Source organism: Mus caroli, unplaced genomic scaffold (assembly GCF_978045245.1).
Source record: "Mus caroli unplaced genomic scaffold, Mus_caroli_1 scaffold_11, whole genome shotgun sequence".
NCBI classification, from domain to species: domain Eukaryota; kingdom Metazoa; phylum Chordata; class Mammalia; order Rodentia; family Muridae; genus Mus; species Mus caroli.
The window spans coordinates 80,312,689-80,327,296 of NW_028227266.1; the positions used below are offsets into that span (position 1 = coordinate 80,312,689).

Sequence of the window (14,608 nt, forward strand, 5' to 3'; positions counted from 1 at the left end):
TTTATATTAAAAAAAAATAAATAAAAGGGAGAATATAAAATGACATCAGACATACATGGACAAGTGGTCTGTCTTAAGGTTACTATTGCTGCGAAGAGACACCATGACCAAGACAACTTAAAGGAACCATGTAATTGGAGTTTTTCTTACAGTTTTAGAGGGTAAGTTGATGATCATTATGATGGGGAGCAGAAAGTAGGCAGGCAGGCAAGGTGGATGATTAGTAGTTGAGAGTTCACACACTGAGATACAACCAGGACACACAGAAAGAGAGAGAGAGATGGAGGTGGGGGGAGAAGAGAGAGAGGATTTGGGGAGAGCTAAGTAAAAATGGCATGGGGTTTTTGAGTCTGAAGTTCGGCCTCCAATAACACAGCCTCTCCAGCAAGGCCATGCCTCCTAATCCTTCCCAAACAGTTCCCCCAATTGTAGAATGTAGAACAAGCTTTCATCAACTATATGAGGGCTGTCCTTGGGGGTTTAGCTGGCCCATGGAGGCTACCATGTAGTTTTTAGAAACCCATGGATACCTCTTTAAAAATATCTCTATATTTTGTACAATTGAGCATCCTTTTATGCCTATGCAGAAAAAAAATATTTAGCAATCTGGATATTGCTACCAGTGATGTGGCATTAAAAAAAATGCCTGGAAAGGGGCCTGAGGAAAGTGGCTTAAATAGAAAAGTGGTGGGTGAACAAAAATGGAAACCTGAGATCAGATCATTGCATTCATGTAAGAAGTTAAGTATAGGGACCTCTTCCTCTATAACCCCAGGGATGGGGAGCAGAGGCAAGCAGATCCTAGAACTTGCTATTGTGAGCCCACTGTAGCCAAAACTTTGAGTGCCTGGTCCAATTACAGAATCTGTCCCTTTAAAGAGAAAAATAGATAAAGAAAGAAAGGGAACAATGATATTGGGAGGGCAATAAGTTGGGGGCTCCTGGAGTGATTTGGAGAGGGCAAATGTGAGTGTGACCAAGAAAGATCATATATGTGTGTGAGTTTTTAAAAAGAAACTTAAAATATATTTTAAATAAATATAAAATTTAAAAGGTAAAGAGTCATAGAGGGAAACTCCAGACATGAGATGCTGACCATTACATGTGTGTACGCATGCACATGTATGTATATAAATCATAAACCCACACATGGAAAGAAAGGAGAAAATGAAATGACTGGGCTACTTAAACAGAATTTCTGCTGTTTTCTACTTTGTCTTTGCTTCTGAGATTCTCAACAGTTTGTTGCTTTTTGTTTGTTTGTTTGCTTGCTTGCTTGCTTGCTTAGTTGCTTGTTTAGATTTCCCATTAAATGTCACTTTTTGATGCCCTAAAGTATATTTGAATGCTGAGAAGAGGGGGAGGGGGCAGAGAGATCTTGCCCCTGACATCTATAGCAGAACTAAAGATGTTAAATCTCTTAAAATACAGAAGACTGTCCTGCACTAATGAATGCTTTGATCAATTTTTCAACAGCACCAAGGTTGAGAAATCTTTATCTACATGAACCAAGCGGTTGATGTAATTTCTATAAGAAAAATCGGTCATGTTCACATTTGATATGACAGAGGCAGGAAAGAGATATACATCAATTTGATGCAAGTAAGTTCTGTTCTCCTTTTGCTTGAAAGAGAAGAAGGAAGAACTGAATTCTCACAGACATTAGTTTTATATTTACTGTGTATTTATCATTATCCTTCAAGGGAAAAACAGATTTTTGCAAAAAATAAGGATATAAAAACACTAATGCTATCTGTAAGGCCTGACTTTTGTTCATTTTTTATCTAAATAGGTCACAGACATCATTTCACAAAGGCAGGGTTATCTCCTTTGTGCAAGGAAATGAACCTGATCTGGCCAGTCCATCCCCCCCTGCTGCGCTCACCTACAGCAGTTGCTATAGCAAATATCTTAGTCTTATGAATATTGCTGAGTAACTAAAGCCATCAAAAATGAAAGCAGACTTGATTAAATGCACACTCTGTGACCTTTAAAATTATATTGTTGTCTCTGGGTAGGGCATTGAATTGCTGTGGGCAAATATTACTGCTTAATGTGCATTTGTTCCACCTAAGACAGCTTCTACAGCAATGCACAGTAACATGTGTGGCCAGAGTCATCTGCTCTGAGCATCCTGCTGGACAGTCACTTCAAATACACAGAGTATTCGGAGCTTATTGTACTATGTCTTGAGTAGACTGGCATATTGACAATCTCAAATTGGTTTTCTTACTCTAGACTTGAGAACTCATTTTATATATATACTCTAAAATGCAAGTATATCACTACTCCATAAAACTACAGAGAGATGAGGTCTCAAAGATACTGAAAATCATCTTCATCTTCACTCTCTCCATAGGTGCCTTCTGAAGCTGCCTTGCATCTGTACCTATCTACAAATCTGTTACAAACCATAAGCTATTGTTTCTTCACCTCTCATATTCAAAGCCCATGCCATTTTAATGTTCTGAGTACAAATAAACTCTAACATGAATAAAGTAACTTGTAAGAAGGCTGATGATTGGTCTACTGTGCTAAAACTTCAAGAACTGTTTGCAATTTAAAGACATTAAAAATGATATATCTTTAATTAATAAATATCAGCCAAAATTAGCAATTTTTTTCTTGAATCACAGCACATAAGCAATTTCCAAAAAGGGTCAATAAAACTGATATAATCTCACAAAGTTCTACACATCTCACTTACAAAAAATGGGATTTTAACCAGCATAGCAGTGAAACAGAGAAAACCAAACAGTGACCTCCTGAAGGCAGGGTAAAGAGAAGACCTGCTGAGAGCTGTTTTGTTCCAGGACTTTCTGTGGTGTCTGTCTACATAATAGTAATGTGGTCTTCTTGTTAGTCTTATAAGATAGATCCAGTAGTCCTGTTTATAGAGAAGACTGAAGTGATTAGAGATTAGATTACTCATTCTCAAACTCAAGTTACTAAGAAAAAAAAGCAGCCTAGGAGCTTCTGAGGGTAGAGGGAGAAGGAGACATGGGGCTTGGAAACACACCGGTAGGCAGAAGCAGCAATGATCAACCTTGCTTGCAACTGCCACACAAGCAGACCTACTTTGTATGCTGATTTTTAAAAAAATAAAGTAAATCCCCAAAAATAAAATGTTCTGCTGACTTCAAATGCCAATCAGCACCTGCTTTACTTTGTCTGAACAGCAGGAAACTGGCATTTCATGAATGCCTCATAAGCTCTGAGCACTTTGTGCTCCAAGGGTACTTGGTAGCTTATATGATCTTCACGGTTCTCACAAGCAGAGCAGGGCACTGCCATCCCTACATTTCCATAAGGAAACGAGTTTCAGAGGCTAAGGTCACTTTCAGTCTGGATTCTAATTACAAGTTCATTCTAATTCCTGTATCACGTGTCTTTCACATAAAACAAATGATGAGAATCGGATATACAATGGTCAGTATTTTGAGCAGAATTTCCTCCAAGCCAGAGAAGGCTGTCTGCCCATGCTCTTTCATTACTGCATTGCTCACTCCACAAGGAAAGCAGGTCTTCCTTTCATGTCTACTCTACACGTGTATTTCAAGTCTGCTTTATGAATACTGATATGTTTTTATAACAGGCATCTTTTGCCATTTGTGTAGTACTTTAGGATTTAGAGGGAGATCTACAGAGAAGGGAAACATAATTCACTTAAATCCTTTGACAAAGGAGCTGAATTAGTAAGTCACCCAACTGTAAAAAGAGAGGTGGGGGTGGGGAGAAAGAGAAAGGCGGGGGGGGGGGGGAGGAGAGCACACAGTATTAAGCAAAAAAATAACTGCAGTATTTGAAAATAAGTTGTTCCTGTATTGACTTTTTCCTCAGAGATTTGACTTCATGTAAAAATAGACCAAAAGTCTTGGGTTGCCAAAGTCTGGAGAGATGTCTGTCAGTAACTTTCCATAGAGGGCCACACCTACTAGGACCTTACTCAAAGAGCACAAATGATTGTTGCAGGTTGCTATAGCTAGCGGTGATGGTCTCATTTTTAAGCATAATGGTTTGGGAAGGGTCAGTGGGCATCAAATGTGTACTGAGTTGTAGAGGTTGTAATCAGATACAAGATAAGACCAGAAATTTTGAGACCAAACTAAAAGGAAATCTATGTTAACTATATATAATATTGTAGTACAATTCATCCATAAATTCCATGTCTTCTTCTACTTTAATGCCTCAGAAAACACTTTCCTCGAACAAACAGACAAAATGGAACAGTTTACATTCCTGAACTGAATGCAAATTATCTAACTGGGGCCAAAATTATAATTCCCTAAATTGAATTACTGGATGGAATTGCTGTGATACCTACTTCATGACCGTAGTAATAGTATACTGATAGAAGCAATCCCATATCACAGCAGTACTGTCTGGACTGAGTAAGGTGGGGGCGGGGGGGCATTTAAGTCATTGCCCAGTGGTGGCAGTTCCTTCCCAAACTTTGAAAACAAAATTTCCAGAAATGCAGCTTTGCTGGAATCCAGCATGAAAGTCATAATTGTACACAAAGATGAGAGGCTGAGAACTGCATTGAGTAATTTGGAATAAAAATGTCCACTCACTGACAACACTGGTCTTTTTTTTTTCAATAACCCATAAACAATAACTCAATGATAACTTTCTGAAACATAGGTTCTTTGATTGTTATTTGGGGAATAAAAACTGGGAGAGACTTTCTGTGAAAAAATTGCAGAATCCAAATTTCTGTGAATATGTGTATATGTACATGTATGTATGTGTGAGTGTGTATGAGTGTGTTAGTATATGTGTGAGTGTATATGTCTGTGTATGTGAGTGACTGTGTATGCATGTGAGTGTGTTTGTTAGATATGAATATAGGAGGGAGATTATTTGAGAAGAAAAAAACCCAGCAGGAGGAGGAGGAGACAAAAGTGGGTAACAGCATAGTGAGGTTAGCAAAATACATGTAAAATACCTATGAAAATTTCATAATGAAATCCGTTGTTTTATATAAGTAACATATATCAGCCAAATAGGGCTAGCTTTAATACTCTTGTAGGATGTAAATATAAATGCTTACTTATTAACATAAATGCTTAAAAGTCTCTAAAACATAAAATAAGTAATTGTTTGTGTTAACCAAATATAAATATCTAAACAACATGTAAGTGTCCTCATGCCTCTGTATTAATAAAAAAACAATCCAATATACTGAGGGAAACAGACTGTGAAGGAAGCTGAGCCTTTTACTAGATATTAACAATTATTATTTTCTTTTTAAATTTGTTTTCTACCATCTCTACTTTTATTTTATTAATTTACTTCCTTTCTCATCTTCTTTTGAAGGCAAGTCTCTTAGTTAAAAATAGTGTAAAAACAAAGGGCTGTATTGAGGTCAGTCATGCTTTGCTGATTCATATGCAGGAGTGAACTGCCTGGTTTGGGGTAGATTGGAGACTTATAGCTTCAGTGGAAAACCTTTACTTCAGTGGAATCATTTAACATTTTCAGAAATTGAGATATGGGTGTCATGTGAGAGTGAGAGAGAGAGAGAGAGAGAGAGAGAGAGAGAAGGAAAACACAAAGACATAATTCTACATCTGCAAATTCTTTTGTTGTTTTTGTTTATGTTCATATGGAAAGGCTGGCTGATCCTCTACTTTCCTCTGTAACTAAGACAAGCTAGGTTTTCCTGCAGACCTCTATTATGCAGAGCAATTCCTGGGCTAGCATCATCAGACTTTCTTGGGCACACCAAGTCCTCTGCAGTCTGCTCTGCTGCTTCTTAACTCCTCGGGTGAGTCTTATGCCAGTTTAGTTTTGAGAAAAATACTTGTAAAAACTCAAAAGTCTTGTCTTTCCATTTAGCTCTAGGGTCTTTACAGGCACATAGCCTGTGTGTGCTAAGCCTTACATTTCGGGCAGTACAGACCTGTTGTTAGTGGGGCATAACTTTGGCCAGAGATGAGAGTTCTCTGGACAGAAGTTTCAAAATAATGTGTTAGGCTTGGTTTCAGTTATGTAATTCAATAGTAAGAAATGCAACCCCAGGTAAACCAGTTGTGGTGACACAGTCATAGTTCTCAACTGAAAACATTGGGATGTATACGTCATCAAAGGGATCTCATGTGGTCCCTTTGATCCCTTCCTACCATGTGATTACTTCAGCATAACAGTCTGTGGGAATGCCTAGAGGAGCAGGGCAAAACTGGGGGTGTTGGAGGATCTGAGAGAAAGGCACAGCTTGGGTAGAAAGATGAAGCCCTGTGATAACATTCACGCCCAGTACAGATAGCCAGCCCAGTGCTGAACCCACTAGGTGTTCAGCTAGTGAACCCTTGAATCACAGAGCAAGCTGCCACATCTGGGCTAAGAAGTAATTCATGCAGGAGGGTTTCAAACACCCTGGGCACCACTCCTTGACTAGGTAACAAGGTTTCTTACCATTTTCTGTCACAGTTGGCACATTACCAGCATGTTCCATACTCTTGAGCAAGAGTTATTCTGAAATCTGGTTATCCCAAAACAGGAGGAGACCAAGCAGAGGCCCATGTGTGGTGTGTTCCCACAGAGTCAAGGAGGAAGTGACTCATGGCTGCTTGCATCATTAAAGTAAGGCATGTGTAATATTTTAAAGGATTTATCATAAGTGAATCTCTCCATTGCCATCTGTTCAGTTTGGGTACAGGAAATATTACAAGCCCATTCTTAGATTGCCAGTTAACAGCTTTAAAAACATGCATCTTTTGTGGTGTGTGCAAATAAGCGGAGGAAGTGGATATTTTCCATTACAAATAATAATCAGAATATGGTTTAGTCACTCTCTTAGTCAATTGGTCCAATTACTACTATAATCCTAAAATGTATATGTTGCCTTTGAAACTTTAATGTGACACACAAATGTGTGAAATGGCACTTAGATAATTGCCCACTGCAGACAGTGCAGATGCTGAGGATGATAGCAGTGTTAATGAGCAGTGGCAGCGATGCTCACCTAGGATCTGTCTGCTTCTGTAAAAATTATCTTTCTGAAACAAAGAAAGGAAGGAAGGAAGGAAGGAAGGAAGAAAGAAAAAAGAAAGAAAGAAAAAAGAAAGAAAGAAAGAAAGAAAGAAAGAAAGAAAGAAAGAAAGAAAGAAAGAAAGAAAGAAAGAAAGAAAGAAAGAGGATAGGGACGGAGGGAGGGAGGGAGGGAGGGAGGGAGGGAGGAAGGAAGGAAGGAAGGAAGGAAGGAAGGAAGGAAGGAAGGAAGGAAGGAAGGAAGGAAGGAAGATAGAAAGTGATAAAAAAATTCCAGTAGTGATAAATGTTCAAATAAAGAGTTTGGTTATTTTTAAATAAACGTGTTGTCTCCTAACTTCTGAGTTCATTCTGTGTCATATTAATAAAAGGCCACAATATTAAGACTAAATTAAGGAAATAACTGAGTATACGCACTTTGAGTGTGTTTAGAATAAATTGTCTGCCTGAGTTTGAAATTCTGAAAAATCTGCTACTTTTGAATCAGTGATGGAGGGAAAGGACTCTGTCTAGTCTCAGGGAGCTCAGTTTTCACTGAGCCTAGAGGAGTTAATGTCACTTGCAAATCACCCAGAAAGAACTGAGACAGCCTTGACTGGAAGCAGCAGCATTGGCTGACTGTTCAGAGGCATTCTGCCCCCTGGTGGACGGCCCAGGGTTGCACGCGCTTCGGTCCCTTCCCACTCCCTTCCCTTCTGAAAACTCCAGGACAAGCTCCAGTGGAAAGCTTTTTAACTCCTCCACATATATATGCATTTGGAGCAACAATTTCCTTTTATATAATATAAAAATTCTTGGCTTCCAAATCAGACCTTCAGAGCTAAAATAAAAATTCTACGCATCATTGTTGGTTGTGACTAAAAGAGGAAAAATGAGGTGATGGGAAGGGGGTGTGAATGTGTCCAGAGACTGTGGATTGGAGATGACAGCTGTTCATCTGTACAAGAGGGGAAAGAGGGCTTAAAGGGAATGAAAGAAAGCCGTCGGAAGGAAGCTGGATATCTCTAATTGACCCTCTTAGCTACCACAAACCATTTGGACTAGGAATCACCAGCCAAGAGTGGTGCTTGCAGAATCATTTCTAAGTTAGCCAAGATCTCCCCATTCCAGCTAGTTAAAACTTCCTCACTCTACACTCTCAGATAACCTTAATTTTCTACACTTCAATTAAAGTGCTTTCCGGTGAAGGAAGAACCTAGAAAAAATGACTAAGAAGAGGAAAGATTTCTGAATCCTTCTCCCCTTCCAAAGTCAACTCTTTTACTCAATATGTATAGGTTTTAAGTCTTTGCAACAACTTAAAACTAGATGGTATTTTGGAAAGAAAACTGCATACTCCACCATCTACATTTATCACTGAAACCTAGCATAGCTGGCTCCAGAAGTGACCTTTTCTGGTTAGCTCTTTAGATCACTCAACCTCCCCTGAGGCCAGAAACAGGTCTTCTTTCACTCACCTTCTCCTTTCTTTCTTTTTGTATTTTACTCACCACACAGGAACTTGGAATCTGAAGATTCCAGAACACTTAGGAGGATCTCCTTTTAAAATGCTGATCTCGAGAACATTTTGATAGTAAATGGGGCTTTCCTTCTTTACAGAGTCCAAAATCCCTTTCAAACTCTTCCTACACACATAAACTTAACTCCCCGAACCATGGCAACACAAGTCCATTCATCACCTTGCCAACTGTCATCTGTCCTCATGAAGACTCAAACTTCAAGGCAGATTCCCAAAATCAGGTAACCCAGTCTTCCCATAGTAATAGAACTACTACTAAACACTTTTTAGAACACAAAAAAGGACTTTTATTTCGTCATATACCTAAATTTATTTTCCAATTACACATTTTCTGAGAGGTGAAATACCAAAGGCAATTTCAGACACAGAACTTCAACAAATACACACAGTCTGAGACATTACTGCTTGAGTGAGCTAGAGTCCTCTCAGTGTTTCCTGCTTAAAGAAGGTAAAACTAAGATAATAGAGAGGAAGTGAACAATATTGTTCTATAGGAAATTTGTTGAATTCCTTAAACATTCATTCCATGGGTGCAGGGTCCTTTTTTTTTTTTAAAGGAAACTCTAAAGTTCCTACAAACACAAGACAATATTTGTAATTTTAGATGAGTATACATTCATATACTTGAGTGAAATTTTGTGCAATTAAACAATATGGAAAATGGTATTTGTTACCATAGTCAATGAAAATATAGTTTCATTTCTATGCAAGTTAAACATCTCCATCTCCCATTTTATGTTCTGCAAAAAAGACATGTGTCCAGTTTAAGAAACAAACTATGCTTATATGCAATAGGAACTGAAAAGGAGCTTAACAGTCCTAAATGCGTACCCCTGGGATGAATATACACCTTGCATATCATGTGCAATGCTGGACGATGATCCTAGATCTCTTATCACTACAAAGGTTTGCAAGCTTCTATTGGATACATGATGCCCCAAATTCAGTCAGTTCAGCCAAATACTCAAGCAATAATTAAGGTGGGTGATTTACAAAATGGCAAACAACCCATTTGACTAAATCGACCATGTTTATTAACATAATGACACAATCATTGTAGGTGCCCTATAAAGAAATCATTTTGCAAGTGGCTATTTGTTTCCATTAATTTTCCCCTAAGGCTCTTAGAAGTTGACTTAATTGCCTCTTAGGTCCCAAGAAAACACAGCTACACAAACAGAAGACCAACATATTAACAATATAAAAAACAAATGCATGCTCTATGTGCATTCCTCCATAGGAGAAATGTCACAAAGCACAAACAAAGAAGCTAGGGATCCAACAGAAGAAACTATAGATCCCAGTCTATAGGATTATCTAATGCCTAAGATTTCATCCTACTCCAGTGTCAGGTATAATGTTGGTTGAAATTCCCTTTTTTACCTACAGTACATGTGAACTTTTGAATAGCATCTTTTCAAGAGTCATTACCCAATGTGAAGGTCTGCACAGTAGGCAAGCAGTATAATTCAGCTCACTACATCTATTGTGTGATGATCTGGACTGGGCAGCTTCACACAGGGAGTGGATCCATTTTATAAAGACAACTTCCTTCTGCAGACAAAAAGTCTCCAGTGCAGACAGCCTCTGAAGCAAGGACTGTGTATCTTCTTTGGCATATTAAACATTCCACATACACATTTGTTCTTACAGTTAACCCTTCAGGACTGCTTCTTTTTATTAAGATAGTGCATTTTTTTTAATCTTCTAGGATGTGATTTTACTGTATTGTGTACCCCCTAAAGTGAATCCAAAATAACTAAGTGTTATTGAAACTTAGAAAAAGAGATACGCTTAAATTATTTCCAATGTTCTAGTCACTGAAGTGGCAGGTCACTAATATGTTTCCAAGGCTAGAAGGCTTGCAGTTTCCTGGTTGTTTAGTAAGCCTGAGGTTTGGTTCTATATAAGTTATAAAGAAAATAGGTTTGTTTTCAGGCTTTCTCGGCTTTTCTAAATTTCTAATGTGTAATCTTCCTAGATGCTCCTGCCCAAACTTTAATAGTAAGGACAAAACAAGCTGGAATCTCTCTCTCTCTCTCTCTCTCTCTCTCTCTCTCTCTCTCTCTCTCTCTCTCTCACACACACACACACACACACACACACACACACACACGCTTTAATAGTATTGGGGACATTTTCAAGATTTCTGAACAGGGAAACCAGCTCTCTTGGTTACTTTATAAATTCACACACAAAGGAGTCACAGATGGGAGAGAGTGCAAATGATTATCAAAAATTGTCTCATGCAATTTTTAAGATTTTTTTTACAAGTCAAAATATACATCCTCCTATTTCCCCCTTCATTCCTTAATTATATAAGAAGTCGCTTGTGTTTCTTCAGTCTCCTCTGCGCAGCATGGAACTGGATAATGAAAAAGATACTCTCTTGTTAAGGAACCGTATACAACTCTAATCCACTTGAACTCTGACAGCTGCAGGTTGGGCTGAGCAGCCCAGCCTATCCTCCATCCGTGGGGATTTAAGTGTGTGAAATGACAGGAACGTGAGATTAGAAAACAAAGCAGCCTGCAGACTTTGGCACTAGCACACATCATGTTTTGAGTTGTTAAGAGCTGTAGATTGACGATCACTAAACAGGAATTAAAAAATTAGAAATCTGCAGAAAACAAACAATCTTAGGTGTTGATTCTGAGTATCACTCCCCTTCTCCCATGCCCACCCACCACCCCCATATAATTTTTGATTGTAATAAAAATAGAGATCTTAGCATCAGAATTTTGCTGTTAACTCTTCAAGGTTGCTCTGTGCCGTCCAAGCCACATTCAGTGTTTGAAGCACCAAATCCACAAGTTTCTCCGACCAAATTTAAATAAATAAATGAAGACTGAAGGATGCCAAAATGCTTTAAACTTAAGCTGTAACACAGAGTTCTCCCCAGAGCATAGGGTATTAATTGTCAAGTTCAAGTACTGCCAGGCTGTATGTAGAGGTGTCTCAGGCTTCAGACAACATCTACAAGTGCTACTGGCTTAGAGGGCAACAACATCCATGATACAAAACGGGGCAGGGATACCCATCCATCACCAGTGTTAAAAAGTTGCAGCCTTTTGTGTGAATGGCTGCTGGAGGATCTGTGCTGAGCCCGGACTTTGAGTGGAGGAAGCTAAGTTCCTCCGGTATGGAAGCTTTACAGTGGTTTGCGTTGTTCACGTTCCAGAGTGCTCTCTCAGAGAAGCCAGGCTTCTGCCGGGGCCTCTGAGGATCCATTGCCCTTGCCCAGGAGAGAGAGCCTTGCTTCCACCCAGTAACAGGGAAAGAAGATTTGACCTACCTGTGAAAAGACCCAACTTGGTCCCCAAAGGTCGCTTAGGCGACCCCCACTGCCATTGACAAGTCAACCTGCGCACTTAAAGCGTATCAGTTTGTGGAACGCTTGTTTGAAGTCCTCATTGGACATGGTGTAGATGATGGGGTTGATGAGGGAGTTAAGATAGCCTAGCCAATTGAAGAAGTCAAAAATGGCCATGTGAAACCAGCAGGCATCCTTGCAGATAGGCATCACCAGGGAGATGATGAAGAAGGGCAGCCAACACACAATGAATGCTCCTAAAATGATCCCTAGGGTCTTGGTGGCTTTGCGCTCCCTAGCGGCCATGAGTTTCTTCTTTTCCAGCAGGGCGTCTGAGACTCGCACTTTGACTTGGTTCACGTACACAGGAGACCCGGACTCACTGGGCACGTCCGGAGCCCGGGAGTTAATGGAGGTGACCGAGGATGTGGATCCCGGGGAGTCTGTTATCAACTGGGCTCGGGTCAAGCGCTTGCCGGTCTTGTTGGGTGTCTGTTTCAAAATCCGAGAGCGGGCTTCCACATAGATGCGGCCATAGAGGGCGATGAGGAGCAGGGTGGGTAAATAGAAAGCGCCCACCGTGGAGTAGACCGTGTAGAGGACGTGGTCGGTGTTCACAAAGCAGTCCAGCATCTCCTCCTCCGCTTTGGCCTGACGCCAGAAGAAGGGTGGCAACGAAATAGAGATGGAGAAGACCCACACCAGCACGATCATGATGGCCGCCCTTTTGGGAGTCCTTTTAGCAGAATATTCCACCGCATCAGTGATGGCCCAGTAGCGGTCCAGGGCGATGACACAGAGATGCATGATGGAAGCAGTGCAACAGGTGATATCCGACGACAGCCAGAAGTCGCAGACCACCTGGCCTAGTGTCCAGCGTCCAGTGACCGTGTACATGGTGCTGATGGGCATCACCAGGATGGACACGAGCAGGTCAGTGACTGCCAGAGAGGCGATCAGGTAGTTAGCCGGGGTGTGCAGCTTCCGGGTCCGATACACTGTAGCGATTACAAAGGCGTTGGAAAGCGTGGTGGCCAAGGTGATGAGCGCCAACAAAGCAACCAGCAGGACTTTCCAGGGCAAGGCGATGGAGTCCTGGTAAATGTAGCCGTCGGCGCTGCAGTTGTGGGAGAGGTTGGCGAGAGGTACCCCTGTCTGGGAGGCGGCGGGAGGCGGCGGGGCGCACTGAATACCCTGCTCCTCCATAGCTCTCCTCGTCCTGGCTGCGGAGCGCAGCTCTTGAACATGGAGCGGACCAGGGAAAGAACAGAGGACAGGAGGATCATGGAGACTATAGGCTCGTCTCCTTTGGCTAGCCAGTTCCGTGGGCTCCTCAGTAACTCCTCCGCCTGTGTTCTCAGCCCAAAGGAGAGGTCACAGGCGCGGCCACCAAGCCTGCGGGCGCGTCCCCTGCACTTCCAGTGCGCCAGGCGCTGCTGCCGCGACTGCTAGCTCCTCTCCACGCCCCGTCTTCGCCCGGGTGATTAAAGCACTGGCCCACCCAGTCCAGCTTCTCTCAGGTTCCCTGGAGGCAAACAGTGGAGAAGGACTAAGTATCGCTTGTAGAGGGGTCTCGGGTCTAGTGGGACCTCTTACCCCAATTGCTCAGGTCTCAGCTTCTCCTAACCCGGGCGCTCCGGAATCTGCAGACTCCGCCCGCAGGAGTTTGCTGGCTGTGCAGACCGAAGCTTGCAGGCCAGTGCAGAGTCCTGGGCTTGCATCCCCACCCCGTGCCCCCCACAAGCCCGGAGCTCCGCCACTTTCTTTGGCCGCCGCCTGACTTGGGGATTGTGAAGTCTGCGAGCCAGCCGCGCGGTGCCAGCAGCCTGAGCTCCGCACTCCCTCCCTTTTCACGCGCTGGCCACACCAGCGAGCTGCCCCGTGGAGACGCGGCCACCAGAGGGGAGACTCTGGGGCCCGAGCTGCGGCAGTTCGAGCCGCCCTGCAGCTGTCACCACCTCCAGGGTTCCAGCAGCGCCGCTGGGAGCCATGCCGCGGGGCACAAGGGGCTGGGGCACCTGGAGCCGCACACCGGGAGGGGGCAGGTGTCTGGGGGAGCGGGAGGAAACCGGTGTGCGCCAGCCCGGGAGCGGGGTGTGAGCCTCAGAGCCAGTGGGGCTCCTTTTATATTATCTGGGTCCAGCCTGGTCCGGCTGTGCAACTCGTGCAGTGCGGCGAGAGCAGACGCCGGCTGCAAAGCACCTTCCCTTCTGCTCTTCCCCCCCCCCTCCCTCCCTCCCTCCTTCTTTTCCTCCCGCCCAGATCCAGTCCCTGTTACAGAATCTCCCGCAGGGTCCTACCGCCCTCTCTCGCAGTTTTCTTCACCTTGTCCCTTCTCCCGACCCTGAAACTTGGAGTCGCCTTTCAAGCGGGGAATGGGTAATGGGACGTCCTGTTCTAGCCTCTGAGAGCTTTGAGCCTTTGCGCTCCTCAGTCAACCCACGCCCTTAGTCGCTGCCACAGACTTAGTGCGGGCGTCCGGGTCTAGGCTTCCGCCTACCACCACCTCCCTCTTTCCTGGTGGTTGGTGGTAGGTGGAGCAAGCGCCAATATCTGAACTCTCCCTTCTGGAATCTAACCCCACACCGAGGGCCACACCCAGTTTAGGAGGCGCCAGTGATGTTTCCTTAGAAGGAAGCAGCCAATATGTGCATGTTATACTTCATTCCTGTGGCTTTGAGACATCTTTGACTCTTAGTACATTAAAAACACAATTTCCCAATCTACATTTAGAAAATTGTGCTTGTCATTCAATCCTCCCCTTTAACTTTGTGAGTCAACGG

The 14,608-nt window shown here is 42.7% G+C and overlaps 1 protein-coding gene across 1 annotated transcript; it reads right to left on the reverse strand.

The window, feature by feature from the left end:
• Window positions 1–8,802: 8,802 nt before the first annotated feature.
• Window positions 8,803–14,263, reverse strand: Htr1b (5-hydroxytryptamine receptor 1B). The gene is made up of 2 exons (XM_029481132.2): window positions 14,151–14,263; window positions 8,803–13,350 (listed from the first exon to the last, which is right to left on the reverse strand). Exon 2 carries the CDS (start codon window positions 13,029–13,031, stop codon window positions 11,871–11,873), a length of 1,161 nt encoding a protein of 386 aa, XP_029336992.1. The 5' UTR covers window positions 13,032–13,350; window positions 14,151–14,263; the 3' UTR covers window positions 8,803–11,870.
• Window positions 14,264–14,608: the final 345 nt, after the last annotated feature.